Source organism: Schistocerca gregaria, chromosome X (genome assembly GCF_023897955.1).
Source record: "Schistocerca gregaria isolate iqSchGreg1 chromosome X, iqSchGreg1.2, whole genome shotgun sequence".
NCBI classification, from domain to species: Eukaryota; Metazoa; Arthropoda; class Insecta; order Orthoptera; family Acrididae; genus Schistocerca; species Schistocerca gregaria.
Genome location: NC_064931.1, coordinates 741,495,084 through 741,514,545, shown reverse-complemented (window position 1 = coordinate 741,514,545; position 19,462 = coordinate 741,495,084). Strand labels below are relative to the sequence as shown.

Genomic DNA, 19,462 nt, shown 5'->3' with positions numbered 1-19,462 from the left:
CAACCTTCTCTATAACTTTAGCAAACACCGATGGCATAGAAATAGGTCTAAAATTGTCAACATTATCCCTGTATCCCTTTTTATAAAGTGGCTTCACGACCGAGTACCTTAATCTGTCAGGAAACCGACCACTCCTAAAGGAAAAGTTACAGATATGGCTAAGTAGAGGGCTAACATACACAGAACAATACTTCAGTATTCTGCTAGATACCCCATCACATCCATGAAAGTTCTTGGTCTGTGGTGATTTAATTATTAAGTCAATCTCCCTCTTGTCAGTATCATGGAGGAGCATTTCAGGTAACAGTCTCGGAACACTTTTTTCTACGAGCGCTATATGATTACCTGTTGAGACTAGGTTTCTATTTAGTTCACCTGCTGTATTCAGAAAGTGATTATTAAATACTGTACATATATGCGACTTATCAGCCTCTGCAGATCAGCCACTTCCTTTACGACTCACCATATGGTTTTAATTTTATCCTGAGACTTAGCTATTCTATCTGCATACCACATACTTTTTGCATTCATAATAATTTTTTAAGCGCCTTACAATACTGTTTGTAATGGGCTGCTACATTTATATTTTGACTGTTTCTAACGTTTTGATATAATTGCCACTTTGTTCTACAGGATTTTCTTACCCCTCTAGTCAGCCACCCAGGCTGCGTGTTTGTGCTAGTACCCTGTTGTGAACGTTCTGTCGGAAAGCAACTTTCAAAGAGCACGAGAAAAGTCTTGAGGAAAGCATTATATTTATCGTCTACTATATCAGCACTATAAACATCTTGCCGCTCTTGTTCCTTGATAAGGAACAAATGAGATGTATACAGCCACTAAGCTATGAAGAAAGGAGAGACGTTATGGAAATTATTAAAGCCTAAGGATTTGCAATACGAAAGAAACGTTCAAATTTGTTAAAGGACTGTCCTCAGAGGGAGAAACGTTCGCTGATGGGGTGCATTCCGTTTTAAATTTCCCTGTAATTCTTATTCTGTAAAGTGTAATAGGTCGAAGGCTATTTGATTATTTATATTGTGCTCTATCTGATCAATGTTGCTATGTGCGTGAAGATGTAGAAGAATAAACTAAGACTTATCAAGAAAAATGTATGAAGAGATTTATATAGATACGAATGTATTGCTGGAAATTAGCAAACATAATACGTTCATCGGATACAATTAATACAAAAATTCTGTTGTTTGTGTTGGGAAGTAAGGTACAGCGCAACCTGGCTATAACAACAATCAAAGGACCTTGAAACTTATGTTGTTATACGCCGGTGTCGTTTTAACAGAGATTCGTGTTTTCAGTCTGTTGTGGAGGCAAATGGAAAATAAAAACTTTATTTAGGACTGTGCTATTTTATATACAGTATTCACTCTTAAGCTTACATGAATACAGTATATTCAGCAGTATTGACAAGTACTCGCCAAACTTAGTAACTCAGGAGTGAAGCAATCAGTCATTTAACTGTGCTATCTATTTGTCCAATACACACTTCCTAAATTACGTTCTAGATTCATTATTTCATTCGCAATTTCACTGCTCCGTCTCCTACGTTCATAGAACATGTTCAGATTTCTAATGTCTTCTAAAGCGTCACTCATATTACGGATAGGCACTTTATTTCTTTCTTTTTCCTCTTCTTCAGCATGTCCCTTGCTCACTTCGTGATCACTGTGCCCCTAATTCTTCACTTCTTTTGCAATTTCATCTTCAGTTTGTGCATACATTTCATAGCCGCACTGATTGATAATGTCACAGTTTATTTCTGGTAGCTATGCAGATTGAGCAGATTATCAGGATCATCGAACATGACTTCAGTTTCGGCGGAATTTATTCCTTCAGTTGTGGTTCCCACGTGACGGAAACATTTCTTGATGGTTTGGGCTGTGACCCGGCTCCAAGCTTTGCTAATGCATCTGATGACATCCAACAGCGTAACGGAATAATCTTGCTTTTTCTCAATGTATTGTAACATTTTCAGTAACATGAGCTGCTGATAGTGGCATTTCAGACTCCTAACAGCTTATCGTATTTGCAGCAGGAAAAACAAACTTGAAATTCTCGAGACCAGGGCGTGTAGGATGTGCTGGACAGTTGTCAACAACAACCAGTATCTTCTTATTCTGACTTCTAGGAACCCGATCGTAACGTCTTATTCCAGCTTCAAAGAGTTCGGAGGTCATCCAGGACTTTTTATTAGCACTTTAGTGACCTGGCAGATTTTTACATGCTTAAAACACCTAGGATTTTTCGATTTACCTGTCAAGAGCAATTTTTTGTTCTCCGTTTCACCCGTGTTAGTGCAACTAAAACTATCATTCGTTCTTTTGATAACTAGCCACCAATACATTTTTCGTCCTTGAATTATAGAGCTTTGTCAGCAGTCAATTTAAGGAAAATGCTAGTCTCTAGCCGCATTAAAGATGTCGCAGTCTGCATGTCCTTCACGAAATGTAGGCCACGCAGTAGAGGGCCAGGTTGGATTGTTACAGTATTCACACTGTTTGTTGGCTTCACCGCTCACTTTGCCAAAAATAGTGTCGTCAACTTGCTTGAATCTGCCAATCTAGCCACTGTCATACGCAAATTCATCATCTTTGATTTCTTGGCAAATTCTTCTACCTTCACCAAAGGGAGATGTCCACTATTGGATGCGCTGATGCTTCTCTGTTGCCTGAAGCACCTACGCAGCGCTTCAACCACGTCGCTCCGTTCAGCTTTTCGTAACCGCTCGATTTTAGATCCAATTTGTCCAAACCCAGACATAGCTCTATTCCAGTTCTTCCAAATCGTTTGGATTGTGAGATTTACAAGGTCAAATAGACGACACACGTCAGTTCTTTTAGCTCTGTTCTCGACTTCATTAACCACTTTCACTTTTTCTTCCACCGTTAAAACTTTTCTTTTACTGGTCATGCAGTTCTAAAATCCGTGCACTTCGTAACAGATTGTTATGGAAACTGACATCAAGTGTACTTTTGACGTGTTCTGTGATTTTCTCTATTACTGTAATGTGAATACGCTAGGCTAACAGTGAGGTGAGGTGTCTATACTACACATGTAGTTGACGGAATGGCAGAGAGAAGGATTACCAGGTTGCCATATTAAAACAGCAGATTTCCTTCTAGAGTAGATTGGTTCTTGGAAAATCTTGTTGCTAACTGAGGCTTAAAATGACGTTATATACGAGGAATGCGTATATTTACTTTTGTGTTATGCAAGGATTTGAAGTATGTTCCTTACGAGGAATATGGCCGTACCACAGAAATCACCACGTCACAGCCAAGTTGTCGTTATACGAAAGTTCAACTCTATTTCATTATTTGGCATAGACTGTTAATTGAATTCCAAGTTTTAATATATTATCACATCATTTAGTCCAACATTAAACTAAACTGAAAATTATCATTACCCCTATTTCCTCCACAGAAATCGATATGATTACCATCTATATACTATCATATTTTCAAATATGACAACAAAATACTTTGCAAATTATACAAAATGTATGCCAATAAGGAGTAATTAATAACCAATTACACTCCTGGAAATGGAAAAAAGAACACATTGACACCGGTGTGTCAGACCCACCATACTTGCTCCGGACACTGCGAGAGGGCTGTACAAGCACTGATCACACGCACAGCACAGCGGACACACCAGGAACCGCGGTGTTGGCCGTCGAATGGCGCTAGCTGCGCAGCATTTGTGCACCGCCGCCGTCAGTGTCAGCCAGTTTGCCGTGGCATACGGAGCTCCATCGCAGTCTTTAACACTGGTAGCATGCCGCGACAGCGTGGACGTGAACCGTATGTGCAGTTGACGGACTTTGAGCGAGGGCGTATAGTGGGCATGCGGGAGGCCGGGTGGACGTACTGCCGAATTGCTCAACACGTCGGGCGTGAGGTCTCCACAATACATCGATGTTGTCGCCAGTGGTCGGCGGAAGGTGCACGTGCCCGTCGACCTGGGACCGGACCGCAGCGACTCACGGATGCACGCCAAGACCGTAGGATCCTACGCAGTGCCGTAGGGGACCGCACCGCCACTTCCCAGCAAATTAGGGACACTGTTGCTCCTGGGGTATCGGCGAGGACCATTCGCAACCGTCTCCATGAAGCTGGGCTACGGTCCCGCACACCGTTAGGCCGTCTTCCGCTCACGCCCCAACATCGCGCAGCCCGCCTCCAGTGGTGTCGCGACAGGCGTGAATGGAGGGACGATTGTAGACGTGTCGTCTTCAGCGATGAGAGTCGCTTCTGCCTTTGTGCCAATGATGGTCGTATGCGTGTTTGGCGCCGTGCAGGTGAGCGCCACAATCAGGACTGCATACGACCGAGGCACACAGGGCCAACACCCGGCATCATGGTGTGGGGAGCGATCTCCTACACTGGCCGTACACCTCTGGTGATCGTCGAGGGGACACTGAATAGTGCACGGTACATCCAAACCGTCATCGAACCCATCGTTCTACCATTCCTAGACCGGCAAGGGAACTTGCTGTTCCAACAGGACAATGCACGTCCGCATGTATCCCGTGCCACCCAACGTGCTCTAGAAGGTGTAAGTCAACTACCCTGGCCAGCAAGATCTCCGGATCTGTCCCCCATTGAGCATTTTAGGGACTGGATGAAGCGTCGTCTCACGCGGTCTGCACGTCCAGCACGAACGCTGGTCCAACTGAGGCGCCAGGTGGAAATGGCATGGCAAGCCGTTCCACAGGACTACATCCAGCATCTCTACGATCGTCTCCATGGGAGAATAGCAGCCTGCATTGCTGCGAAAGGTGGATATACACTGTACTAGTGCCGACATTGTGCATGCTCTGTTGCCTGTGTCTATGTGCCTGTGGTTCTGTCAGTGTGATCATGTGATGTATCTGACCCCAGGAATGTGTCCATAAAGTTTCCCCTTCCTGGGACAATGAATTCACGGTGTTCTTATTTCAATTTCCAGGAGTGTGTTGATGAGAAAAAAATTAAATTAGTAATTTTTCGGAATTTCTTTGTCGTACAGTGAAGATATTACCTGATGTGCCCTACAGTTAGATAATTCTTTTATGCTCTGAGACATGTCTTTATCGTTTAAGATGACAATTACAGCAAAGAGATTATATAAATTTTCACTGATTAAAGTGCTATATTTGCATTCAGATGGAGCGTAATTAAAATTGTCGTACAGTTACAACAGACTTTCATCACCTATGATTTCCTAAATCGCTTAATGTGAATGCTGAAAGGCTCATTGGTAAAAGAAATGGTCGTCAGATTTTCTACCGCATCCGTGTTAACCATCAACGAAAACCTTACCTTCAAAGGGTGTTAATCTCTAATATTTATGTGCGGCTTTCCGAAGGGAAGACATGTTTACACATCTACTTATATGAACTGGCTCTTGCTCATGTTGCTGCTGTGACCCAAAGCAGGTTCGCGGCAAACAAGTGGAGTATTGGACGGAGAAGGGAGGCAAATCAACTGCAATTGAAGTCTGGAAATCAAAGAGGCTGCTACTAGGGGCAGCAAACTTCACTTTCTGAAGAGATTATAAAACCACAATTATTCATGTATGCGATTCGTTGAAGAACACTTTTATTTCTGAAGACTAACATACTGTAAGTCACGACAACAAATTACAACAGTTATATGCAGTCACATTCAATATATTATCATGGTGGAGCTGTGCTCGATAATATAAAAGTTATCATGACTGACATTGATTTAAAGTGAATATAATCAAATTACATAAATATATATTTCGTGGCCTGTATATTAAGTAAACTGAAGATTTACATGAGAACGTTATTTTCCCTTCAATACAAAAAAAAACTGAGTACATTTGTGAATGAATTCAAACTCACCTGAAAACTTGTGAAGTATAGAAAGGTAAGACTGTGGAAGACCCTTATAGAAACACGTGAGACAAAATTTGTTATAAAACTATCTAGCAACATCTATCAAACTATGGATCTACTAGCCATAGCAGTAATTTAATGTTGTTTGATACTGTCAACATTTTCTCTATTCGGGGTGTATTACAAAAATATTGAACAGCCTATTAGACTCTCGTAAGTGCACCAGGAAAAAGATTTTCTTCGAACATTACCCCGTGTGAAAAGGAAGAGAAGGAAACGTAGTAGGTGAATATGGACTAGCAGTAAGAAATGAAAGAGGAAGCCTCCTGGTAGAATTTTGCGCACAGAATAACTTAATCATAGCTAACACTTGGTTCAAGAATCATAAGAGAACAGTGTATACATGGAAGAAGCCTGGAGATACTGGAAGGTTTCAGATAGATTATATAATGGTAAGACAGAGATTTAGGAATCAGGTTTTAAATTGTAAGACATTTCCAAGGGCATATGTGGACTCTGGCCACAATCTATTGGTTATGAACTGTAGATTAAAACTGAAGAAACTGGAAAAAGGTGGGAAGTTAAGGAAATGGGACCTGGATAAACTGACTAAACCAGAGGTTGTACAGTGTTTCAGGTAGAGCATAAGGGAGCAATTGACAGGAACGGGGGAAAGAAATACAGTAGATGAAGAATGGGTAGCTTTGAGGGATGAAGTAGTGAAGACAGCACAGGATCAAGTAGGTAAAAAGACGGAGGCTAGTAGAAACCCTTGGGGAACAGAAGAAATACTGAGTTTAATTGATGAAAGGAGAAAATATAAAAATTCAGTAAATAAAGCAGTCAAAAAGGAATAGAGACGTCTCAAAAATCTGATCGACAGGAAGTGCAAAATGGCTAAGCAGGGATGGCTAGAGGATAAATGTACGGAAGTAGAGGCATATATCAGTAGAGGTAAGATAGATACTGCCTACAGGAAAATTAAACAGACCTTTGGAGAAAAGAAAACCATTTGTATGAATATCAACAGCTCAGATGGAAACCCAGTACTAAGCAAAGAGGTGAAAGGAGAATGGTGGAAGGAGTATATAGAGGGCCTACACAAGGGTGATGTACTTCAGGGCAATATGATGGAAATGGAAGCTGATGAAGATGAAGGTGAAATGGGAAATATGAAATGCGTGAAGAGTTTGACAGAGTACTGCAAGACCTACGTCGAAACAAGGCCCCGGGAGTAGACAACATTCCATTAGAACTACTGACAAAAAAAATTGTTCAGATGGTTCAAATGGATCTGAGCACTATGGGACTTAACATCTTAGGTCATCAGTCCCCTAGAACTTAGAACTACGTAAACCTAACTAACCTAAGGACATCACACACATCCATGCCCGAGGCAGGATTCGAACCTGCGACCGTAGCGGTCCCGCGGTTCGGGACTGCAGCGCCTAAAACCACACGACCACCGCGGCCGGCGAAATACTGACAGCCTTGTGAGAGCCAGTCCTGACAGAACTCTACCATCTGTTGTGCAAGATGTATGAGACAGGCGAAATACCCTCAGACTTCAAGTAGTATATAATAATTCCAATCCCAAAGAAAGCAGGTGTTCACAGATGTGAAAATTAGCGAACTATCAGTTTCATAAGTCACGGTTGCAAAATACTAACGCGAATTCTTTACAGACAAATGGAAACACTGGTAGAAGCCCACCTCGGAGAACATCAGTTTGGATTCCGTAGAAATGTTGGAACACGTGAGGCAATAGTGACCCTACGACTAATCTTTGAAGATAGGTTAAGGAAAGTCAAACCTACGTTTCTAGCATTTGTACAGTTAGAGAAAGCTTTTGACAGTGTCGACTGCGATACTCTCTTTCAAATTCTGAAGCAGGGGTAAAATACAGTGAGCGAAAGGCTATTTACAATTTTTACAGAAACCATAAGGCAGTTATAGGAGTCGAAGGACATGGAAGGGAGGCAGTGGTTGGGAAGGGAGTGAAACAGTGTTGTAGCCTATCCCCGATGTTATTTAATCTGTATATTGAGCAAGCAGTAAAGGAAACAAAAGAAATTTAGGAGTAAGTATCAAAATCCATGGAGAAGAAATAAAAACTTTGAGGTTCGCCGAGAACATTATAATTCAGTCAGAGACAGCAGAGAACCTGGAAGAGTAGTTGAACGGAATGGACAAAAGCAAAACAAGGATAATGGAATGTAGTCGAATTAAGTCGGGCGATGCTGAGGGAATTAGATTAGGAAATGAGACACTCATAATAGTAAAAGATTTTTGCTATCTGGGGAGCAAAGTAACTGATGATGGTCGAAGTAGGTAGGATATAAAATGTAGACTGACAATGGCAAGGAAAGCGTTTCAGAAGAACAGAAATTTGTTAACATCGAGTATAGACTTAAGTGTAAGGAAGTCGTTTCTGAAAGTATTAGTATGGAGAGTACTCATGTATGGAAGTGAAACATGGATGCTAAATAGTTTGGACAAGAAGAGAATAGAAGCTTTCAAAATGTGGTGCTACAGAAGAATGCTGAAGATTAGATGGGTAAATCACATAACTGATGACGAGGTATTGACTAGAATTGGGGAGAAGAGAGATTTGTGGCGCAGCTTGAGTAGAAGAAGGTATCGGTTGGTAGGACATGTTCTGAGGCATCAAGGGATCACCAATTTAGTGTTGGAGGGCAGCGTGGAGGGTAAAAATCGTAGAGGGAGACCAAGAGATGAATACATTAAGCAGATTCAGTAGGATGTAGGTGGCAGTAGGTACTAGGAGATACAGAGGCTTGCACAGGCTAGAGTAGCATGAAGAGGTGCATCAAACCAGTCTCTGACTGAAGATCACAACAACAACAACAACAACAACAACAACTTGTGTTACAGGCTTCTTCATACGGTGCATACATATAATTACAAACATATTTTGAGAGGCAATACTTATGCCATACTTTCCTAAGCGCCTTGTTAGACGTTGCTTACTATCAGTTGAAGGCTATGCTACACTCGTAGTTGACGTCCAGAGCAAGATTGGACGAGGGCTCGCTAGATACCTGGCAAGCGGTTCTAGGCGCTACAGTATGGAACCGAGCGACCGCTGCGGTCGCAGGTTCGAATCCTGCCACGGGCATGGATGTGTGTGCCGTCCTTAGGTTAGTTAGGTTTAATTAGTTCTAAGTTCTAGGCGACTGATGACCTCAGAAGTTAAGTCGGATAATGCTCAGAGCCATTTGAACCATTTTTTTATATTTGTCACAAGCCGCGGAACGGCACTAGCGGCACTAGTCGCAACTGGTGGGTCCAGCGAAATCTATTACGGACCGCGGTCGATGAGGGCTGACTTGGCATCCCTTCGCTCACAGCTGCAATCGGCGCTGACTTCGGTCGCGCAGCTTGAGGCTGTTGCCAATGGGCACCACTGTGGGGAGCCGGACTCGGGTATCACGGGGATGTCAACCTCATCCCGTCTGTCCCCAGATCGGTCTGCCGCTGTGGTTGCCCCGGTTGCTGCCCGCAGTGGGGCTGAGCCCTCGCCTGTGGTTGATTGGGAGGTCGTTCCAAGGCGTGGCAGGCAGCGAAAGGCGTCCCCGGAGGCTGATCAGAAAGCCTCCCCGGTGCGTCTGACAAACCGGTTTCAGGCACTGTCTCTGGCTGAGCCAGATGCAGCTGCCTGCCCTGTTTCAGAGGATCATTCTCAGCCTTCAAGGTCCGGGCAATCGCAGAGGGTGGGCTTACTGGTAGTTGGGAGCTCCAATGTTAGGCGCGTAATGGGGCCCCTTAGGGATATGGCGGCTAAGGAGGGGAAGAAATCCAGTGTGCACTCCGTGTGCATTCCGGGAGGAGTCATTCCTGATGTGGAAAGGGTCCTTCCGGATGCCATGAAGAGCACAGGGTGCAGCCAGCTGCAGGTGGTGGCACATGTCGGCACTAATGACGTGTGTCGCTTTGGATCTGAGGAAATTCTCTCTGGATTCCAGCGGCTATCTGATTTGGTGAAGGCTGCCGGTCTTGCTTACGAGATGAAGGCAGAGCTCACCATCTGCAGCATCGTTGACAGAACCGACTGCGGACCTTTGGTGCAGAGCCGGGTGGAGGGTCTGAATCAGAGGCTCAGACGGTTTTGCGACCGTATTGGCTGCAGATTCCTTGACTTGCGCCATAGGGTGGTGGGGTTTCGGGTTCCGCTGAATAGGTCAGGAGTTCACTACACTCAGCTGGCGGCTACACGGGTAGCGGAGGCTGTGTGGCATGGACTGGGCGGTTTTTTAGGTTAGAAGGCCTCGGGAAAGTGCGGGATGGGCTGCAATGTCAAAGGGTGCTTAGCAATTACAGGACGTGCTTGGATCAAGGAACAGTCTGAATTATAGTTGTAAACTGTTGTAGTTGCGCTGGAAAAGTCCCTGAGCTTCAAGCGCTAATAGAAAGCACAGAAGCTGATATCGTTATAGGTACAGAAAGCTGGCTAAAGCCGGAAATAAGTTCTGCAGAAATTTTTACGAAGTCTCAGACGGTGTTCAGGAAAGATAGATTAGGCAGAATTGGTGGTGGAGTGTTGGTGTCTGTCAGTAGTGGTTTATCTTGTAGTGAAGTCGAAGTAGATACTCCGTGCGAATTGGTGTGGGTGGAGGTTATACTTAACAGCCGAATTAAGTTAATAATTGGCTCCTTCTACCGACCCCCAGACTCCGATGATACAGTTGCGGAACAGTTCAGAGAAAGTTTGAGTCTTGTAACAAATAAATACCCCACTCACACGGTTATAGTTGGTGGGGACTTCAACCTACCCTCGGTATGTTGGCAAAAATACTTGTTCAAAACCGGTGGTAGGCAGAAAACGTCTTCCGAGATTGTCCTAAATGCATTCTCCGAAAATTATTTCGAGCAGTTAGTCCACGAACCCACGCGAATTGTAAATGGTTGCGAAAACACACTTGACCTCTTGGCCACAAACAATCCAGAGCTGATAGAGAGCTTCATGACTGATACAGGGATTAGTGATCACAAGGTCATTGTAGCTAGGCTCAATACCATTTCTTCCAAATCCATCAGAAACAAACGCAAAATAATTTTATTTAAAAAAAGCGGATAAAGTGCCACTAGAAGCCTTCCTAAAAGACAATTTCCATTCCTTCCGAACTGACTATGCGAATGTAGACGAGATGTGGCTCAAATTCAAAGATATAGGAGCAACAGCAATTGAGATATTCATACCTCATAAATTGGTAAGAGATGGAACGGATCCCCCGTGGTACACAAAAAAGGTCCGAACGCTGTTGCAGAGGCAACGGAAAAAGCATGCGAAGTTCAGAAGAACGCGAAATCCTGAAGATGGGCTAAAATTTACAGACGCGCGAAATTTGGCACGTACTTCGATGCGAGATGCCTTTAATAGGTTCCACAACGAAACATTGTCTCGAAATTTGGTAGAAAATCCGAAGAAATTCTGGTCGTATGTAAAGTACACAAGCGGCAAGACGCAGTCAATACCTTCGCTGCGCAGTGCCGATGGTACTGTTATCGACGACTGTGCCGCTAAAGCGGAGTTGTTGAACGCAGTTTTCCGAAATTCCTTCACCAGGGAAGACGAATGGAATATTCCAGAATTTGAAACACGAACATCTGCTAGCATGAGTTTCTTAGAAGTAGATATCTTAGGGGTTGCGAAGCAACTCAAATCGCTTGATACGGGCAAGCTTCAGGTCCCGATTGTATACCGATTAGGTTCCTTTCAGATTACGCTGATACTATAGCTCCCTACTTAGCACTCATATACAACCGCTCGCTCACCGATAGATCTGTACCTACAGATTGGAAAATTGCACAGGTCGCACCAGTGTTCAAGAAGGGTAGTAGGAGTAATCCATTTAACTACAGACCTATATCATTGACGTCGGTTTGCAGTAGGGTTTTGGAGCATATACTGTATTCAAACATTATGAATCACCTCGAAGAGAACGATCTATTGACACGTAATCAGCATGGCTTCAGAAAACATCGCTCTTGTGCAACGCAGCTAGCTCTTTATTCGCACGAAGTAATGGCCGCTATCGACAGGGGATCTCAAGTTGATTCCGTATTTCTAGATTTCCGGAAAGCTTTTGACACCGTTCCTCACAAGCGACTTCTAATCAAGCTGCGGAGCTATGGGGTATCGTCTCAGTTGTGCGACTGGATTCGTGATTTCCTGTCAGGAAGGTCGCAGTTCGTAGTAATAGACGGCAAATCATCGAGTAAAACTGAAGTGATATCAGGTGTTCCCCAGGGAAGCGTCCTGGGACCTCTACTGTTCCTGATCTATATAAATGACCTGGGTGACAATCTGACCAGTTCTCTTAGACTGTTCGCAGATGATGCTGTAATTTACCGTCTAGTAAGGTCATCCGAAGACCAGTATCAGCTGCAAAGCGATTTAGAAAAGATTGCTGTATGGTGTGTCAGGTGGCAGTTGACGCTAAATAACGAAAAGTGTGAGATGATCCACATGAGTTCCAAAAGAACTCCGTTGGAATTCGATTACTCGATAAATAGTACAATTCTCAAGGCTGTCAATTCAACTAAGTACCTGGGTGTTAAAATTACGAACAACTTCAGTTGGAAGGACCACATAGATAATATTGTCGGGAAGGCGAGCCAAAGGTTGCGTTTCATTGGCAGGACACTTAGAAGATGCAACAAGTCCACTAAAGAGACAGCTTACACTACACTCGTTCGTCCTCTGTTAGAATATTGCTGCGCGGTGTGGGATCCTTACCAGGTGGGATTGACGGAGGACATCGAGAGGGTGCAAAGAAGGGCAGCTCGTTTTGTATTATCGCGTTATAGAGGAGAGAGTGTGGCAGATATGATACACGAGTTGGGATGGAAGTCATTACAGCATAGACGTTTTTCGTCGCGGCGAGAGCTTTTTACGAAATTTCAGTCACCAACTTTCTCTTCCGAATGCGAAAATATTTTGTTGAGCCCAACCTACATAGGTAGGAATGATCATCAAAATAAAATAAGAGAAATCAGAGCTCGAACAGAAAGGTTTAGGTGTTCGTTTTTCCCGCGCACTGTTCGGGAGTGGAATAGTAGAGAGATAGTATGATTGTGGTTCGATGAACCCTCTGCCAAGTACTTAAATGTGAATTGCAGAGTAGTCATGTAGATGTAGATATCTGCAACCCCTAACAAGTGTGGTATCAGACGTTAATACCACATGGACTACCATAGTCCAGTGCCCTCCAGAAGTGGGACTTGAACATGCGTCTCCCGCTTACTAGGTAGAAGTGCTAACCACTACGTCACTACAGCATTGTGGCTTCCACAGATGCATGAAATAGGCTAGTCCATGCATCTGCTGTAGCCACAATGCTACGGTCAAGTAGTGATTAGCACACCTGCCTAGTAAGCAGAAATCCCAGGTTCAAGTCGCGGTCGTGGCACAGATTCCATCCTTTCGAAAATAAAGTTTAGACTCATATGTCTCCAGGAAAACGTAATTGCATAAGATTAATACTGACATTTTAAATAATATCAGGCGTTGATAACTTTAGTGTTGAGAGCCTCAAACCAAAACAGTCAACCAATAAGTCAACAGTATTCGAGCATTCCATAAATGAAATTGTGTCCTACCTGCAAATCAATAGTCATGATAACGGCACTGACAACACATTCGAAATTTATGGAAACAAAAATTAAAATCTAAATTTTCGTTAACCTAAAAGTGTATGTGATTTTATTTTCAGTACATCGTTCAGAAGACATGTAAGTATTTACATTACTGAAAACGTTTGCCACCGTCTTCCTCAGCGCCATTCAGAGGGACATTTGTATACAGAAACAGATTCCCAATTGGTGAAACTGATGATATTTCTATTTATTTGACAAAACTACGCAAAATAAAAAAAAGTGTGGAGCTCACTTCCATACACTTGCAAGAGAAAACGACACCTTTACTATTCCCTCAAATTAACATTGACAAAAACTTGATATTCGTGTTTGTGGAAGCTTAACAGCTGGAAATTATACACAAAGATACGGCACAAGCTGAGCTTGGACTGACCAGTTGGGTATATGATGACGGTTGGCCGCTTGTTGTGTGGGGAGCCCGCCGCTTGCGGCGCAGGCGTCACAGGCGTCGGCGTCGTAGACGGCCTCACTCCCAGGCTCGCCATCACGACATCACCTGCCACAGACACACACATCGCGAGCGTGACACACTTTTTCTATTCTACAAAAGACCTGAGCTGTTACACTTTCACATAGCGGGTGACTACATCAGTGGGGCTCTAATGCGCAATACTGCCATCGCGAAACAAAATACCGGGTAGAGAATGTCAAATGAAACACCTTTCAGCCGTCTAATTTCCCAACCGTTATTAATTTTCATTAAGCTAGAACTTTGGGCGATTTACTGCTGGTAGACTAACAAAATAACACTTTGGAAATTAAACGGCCGAAAGGTGTTTGATTTGCCATTCTGTACTGAACAGCCGAGCCGAGTTACCGCAACCATCTCTGAAAAGATGGACATACAAAGAACATATCTGGTGGTTAATATTAAAGTGAAGCTACTCACTGAGATGCAATATGGCCTCAAACTATCGTACGGCAGCGAATCTTGACAGATACGCTGCAAAAAATCGAATTCCAGTTTCGACCACCAGATGCAAATCTGGCTCTGAGAATGCAAGAAAGACGTGTAGAAATGTATCCACGTGTAATAGATTAGGGACGGCACGCGGGGAGGAAAAGTGAAAAAGTGAGAAGGCATAATGTTGATTTTACTTCCACACTGGATACGTCTAAGAGATGCTGCACAGTGCCAGATTTGCACCTGGCGGCCAAAATTGGAAAAAAATTACTTCCCAGCTTAAATCGATTCCTCATTAATGCATTAGAGTATCTACCAAGTTTCGCTGCCATACGATAAGTATAGCCCACACTAGATCTCTGTGAGTAGCTGCAGCGTAAATCGATTTCTCATTAATGCATTAGAGTATCTACAAAGTTTCGCTGCCATACGATAAGTATAGCCCATCCCTGTATATCTCTGTGAGTAGCTTCACTTTAATTATAACCACCCGCTACAACACAGGCATCATATGACGCATAGGTCAAGATCCATTACCGTACACATGTTTGGTTTTCACGCAGTGAACATTGAGTATTAATTGATCACTCTTGTAAGTAGTTTAGCTAATCGTTCGTCTAGCTGCGCTTAACTATGAAGCAAAAGCTAACTCGTCGTTGATAGAGGCACAGTTTACATACTTCATAGAACTTAGATTAAAAGAAGAATAATATGTACCTATTATTACTTTCGAACAAAAAGTATTTGGAATTTATGCATCTCCTCTGCAGAATAATATGATAGAGCCACAGGATTCCCTTCTGTGCTTACTGCTTTCCATGTTATATATCAATGATCTGCCACTAAACATGACAGATACTACAAAAACATTTATCTTTACTAATGACGCAAGTGTTGTTGAGATAGACATGGAATGTAACGCAAATGACCCAGCTTATCGTGTAGTCAGTCTCATCAGCATGTGGCTTACCGCTAAACTGCAACAAAACGCAACGCATACAGTTTATGATAAGGAACTATTGTAAAACCGAAATATTCCTTTCACAGAGTTGTCAAACAGTTTTAAGGTTACAGACATAGTTTCTCTTTGACTATCGATATTTTTACTTCATATGTAGCTGCCTTGCCCTACAAAACTGACGCCGGCGCGACCCCCAGTGATCGAGAAGATCGGTTTGGCACCAACCTAATCGGGTGGCGCGGGAGGCAATAAGTTGCTGGGGCCCGTGACTGGGTGTCAGACATGGATGGACGATTCATGGCCGCGTGTCGTGAGAAGTTCAATAAATTTGTTAAATGTTGCAGTGTTCATGGATGGGACTGGTATCTCATCAATATTTCAAGCGAGAAGTTAGCAAAGATCGGTAGAAGCAATGGTTACCTCAGAAAAATAATAAGAGTGATCGTCAGCAGTATGGGTGTGTAAAAACGATAGGAACGTATAACATACCTTATACTACAGACATTACAGCTTTCAGGTCCACGAATTCAGTATCTCCTTTTGCAACCTGTTCAAATCTGTTATAACTAACTGAGTGTGAAGATTATTGATGACAAGTGTGATGATTTTGATATGGCTCGTACCGGCAGGCAGACGGTCCCTTTTATAGTCTTCAGGTGGATGTTCCTAGGGAGTAAGTGCCTACTCTAAGCTCGGCAGCATAAAAATTGGTCCAATCACTGTGGTTATATCAAGACAGTTTGTTTTACAGAGAAACTTAGCCATGATAGATACGAATAATTGAGTAGGCATCTTACACTATCAGCGAAGTCGACCATCTTAAATTCACAGGGCTGTAGGTTTATGCGATGTATCACCTTCAAGAGCTTCTTCTGAAGCTTCAGTTTAAAAATAATCTCCACTGCCTCTGATACTGGGGCACGGTTGCTTCTTTACTTTGCTTAAAAGGTACATTCTGTTATCTCCTATGGTACCACATTTGACTCATTCAGAAGAAACTACAATATTCGTTCAGTGAATCCTAGACAGAGTCAAGTATTTGCACGTAGATAACACTTTCATAAGATCTATTGTTCTCATGAAACAGGTGTGCACTTTTCGACAGGTTCTGTTTTCAACAGGCTTTGAGCACAACTTAAACACGGCGAGAAAAACTCGAATTCATTAAATCTTAGATGATAGTTTCCTTGTACCAGCCTCCTTTTATATTATACGGGATATCCTCCCGGTAGCTGAGACTCGCCAGGGGCTCGAGAGCGCAAACGCGTTGCTTCCTGGACGCGGGTAGGCGCGCCGGCCCCAGATCGAATCCGCCCGGCGGATTAACGACGAGGGCCGGTGTGCTGGACAGCCTGAATGTGGTTTCCAGGTGGTTTTCCACATCCCGCTAAGTGAATACTGGGCTGTTCCCCGCGTTCAGCCTCAGTTACACGACTCGCAGACATCTGAACACGCTCGCACTCTTCCATGAATTACACACGACACAGACAGTAGGGGGGTACTGGGTGGTGGCAGGAACGGCATCCGGCCACCACTTTCCACTAACATTGCCAAATCCGTTCCTAACAATGCCGACCCTGCTTCAGCGCGGGACATGGCACCAGTGAAAAAGAATCCTTCCAGTAGCTGAGACCTTTTCTCCGTAATGCGAGTATGTTGCTTTTTTGGTGTTTTATTAGTTTTGTATACTTCTTGGTTGATATATTTTCTAATCTGCATGCTGTAAGCTACGCATTGACTTGTTTCATGACCAATTATGGACCAAAAGCAATTACAAGTTTACAATAAAGAATTGATTCAGCCTCAGGTAAATGACTTGCACATTTACTTCTATTGAAAATGTGAGTATCTGTCTTCACAGCTATGGAAGTGTTTGGCAGGAAAGCTCGAGTTTCTGTACAGTGTTCACAAATTGATTACTACAGGTCCTTTAGCACGAGTGCACAGAATTAGGCACATATCTTTCATGGGAATATACAATGGGTGACAGAAGTCATGGGATACCTTCTAATATCGTGTCGTACCTCCATTTGCCCAGCGTAGTGCAACATCTCGACGTGGTATGGACCCAACAAGTCGTTGGAAGTCCCCTGCAGAAATATGGAGCCCAACTACCTTTATAGCCGTCCATTACTACGAAAGTGTCGCCGATGCTGGATTTTGTGTACTAAATGAGCTCTCGATTATGTCCCATAAATATTCGATGGGATTCAATCGAGAGATCTGGGTGGCCAAATCATTCGCCCGAATTGTCCACAATTTTCTTCAAAGCAGTTAAGAACACCGTAAACTTTCCCCGCGTAATAATTGGTTGTATTCATGTAGGGTCTCCAGCAGGAACATATCGTCATCTAGACCCAATATTTCGGCTGTCCATCTGTCCGCCATCTTCACATGAGTAGGCCGTCGCATTAGCTCACCGGAACTGAAATGAGACTCGCCGCGGCGGCTCCTTCATACACGGACCGTGGGTCCAACGTGTGTGTGCGAACATAACAGCTCTCTAGCTCACGGCACAACAGCGCACCGATGGTGAAAGCTCGCGGAAACGATGAATCAATATCAAGCAGTACTGACAGCTTTTGATGGCGAAACAAGGATTGTAGTTCCTTAATGAAAAACAGAACAGGGTCCCAACCCTTGTTGTATGTATGTTAACCGGGGACCTAGAAACGACAGAGAGGCTCCGCCCCTGCCGCAGTCGCAGTGGTCCACAACCCCACGACGACTACCGCACTCCACGTCACCCCCCCCCCCCCCCCACCCCGAACCCAGGGTTATTGTGCGGTTCGGCCCCCGGTGGACCCCCCAGGGAACGTCTCACACCCGACGAGTGTAACCTCTATGTTTACGTAGTACAGTAATGGTGGTGTACGTGAACGTGGAGAACTTGTTTGCGCAGCAATCGCCGGCATAGTGTAGCTGACGCGGAATAAGGGGAACCAGACCGCATTCGCCGAGACAGATGGAAAACTACCTAAAAACCATCCACAGACTGGCCGGCTCACCAGACCTCGTCACAAGTCCGCCGGGCGGATTCGTGCCGGGGACCAGGCGCTCCTTGCCCTCCCCCCCCCCCCCCCCCCCTCCGGAAAGCCGTGCGTTAGACCGCTCGGCAAACCGGGCGGGCGTTCCAACTCTTACTTAAAGGATACCTCTTATCTCTGTTTAAAATATTGTCAGCTATCCAGATTTCAATCGCTTCTTTCACTACACAGTCACAATACCGCGACACAGTGGCAACCATTTGTGTCTCGTCGTTGAGTAAGACAATGTTCCGCGACTGCAGATTTTTCTCGCTGAAATAACCGCGTGTGGCGATGATGCCCACGCAACTATAGTGGACCGGACGAATTGTTTGTCCAATATAGGCTTTCCCGCAATATCGGGGAATCTTGTAGACCTGGGCTTTCTCAAACCAGATCACTTAACTGAGCTACATCGTCGCCAATGTCGGCAGGCATATCGAAAATGTCAAAATCTAAATCTGAATATCTGTAGTGACGTTTACATGTTGAATAAACTGTGTGCACGCCGTAGTTTGTAACTAATTCACGTTTCTTTTAGATAGTTCAATAATTGTCACTCTATACAAAGGGAATGGCCTCCGCGAACAGCACTGGCGCCTGGGTCGAAAAATATTGTCGAAGACCCTCTAATGAACCCTAAAAAAAATTGTTCTCGCACTATTGTACATTAAGTCGGGACTAATGAGAGCATTTGTTAAGGCTGTGCACATGTATGAATCAGCGTGTCAGTAGTTTTGTGAGAAGTTTACACGACTCACCACAGAGATTACAAAGGGTATATTCATTGGTCCACAGATAGTCAGCTATTAGAGGATACACTCTTTGAGTTCGCTCTAACTCCTGAATAGCTGCATGCATGCATGTTTTCGCAATGTGACAAGATTGTTGTTGGGAAACGCGAGCGACTAATTTACAGGGATCTCGTGGACCAACCCATTTATACTTATAAGGTCATTGGTTACAGAAGATGCACTTCCTTTTCTCCTACTATGTGTACTCCCAGAGCACCGTGGTACGTAAAGTGATGA

The 19,462-nt window shown here is 43.9% G+C and overlaps 1 protein-coding gene across 1 annotated transcript in view; it reads right to left on the bottom strand.

Annotated features, from left to right (window-relative positions):
• Window positions 1-19,462, bottom strand: part of LOC126298964 (uncharacterized) — a 1,082,841-nt gene that overhangs the window by 756,935 nt on the left and 306,444 nt on the right. Inside the window, exon 2 of the mRNA XM_049990584.1 lies at window positions 13,914-14,036. Within this exon, the coding sequence (XP_049846541.1) occupies window positions 13,914-14,025 (112 nt within the window). The 5' untranslated portion in view covers window positions 14,026-14,036. The remainder of the gene's footprint in view (window positions 1-13,913; window positions 14,037-19,462) is intronic.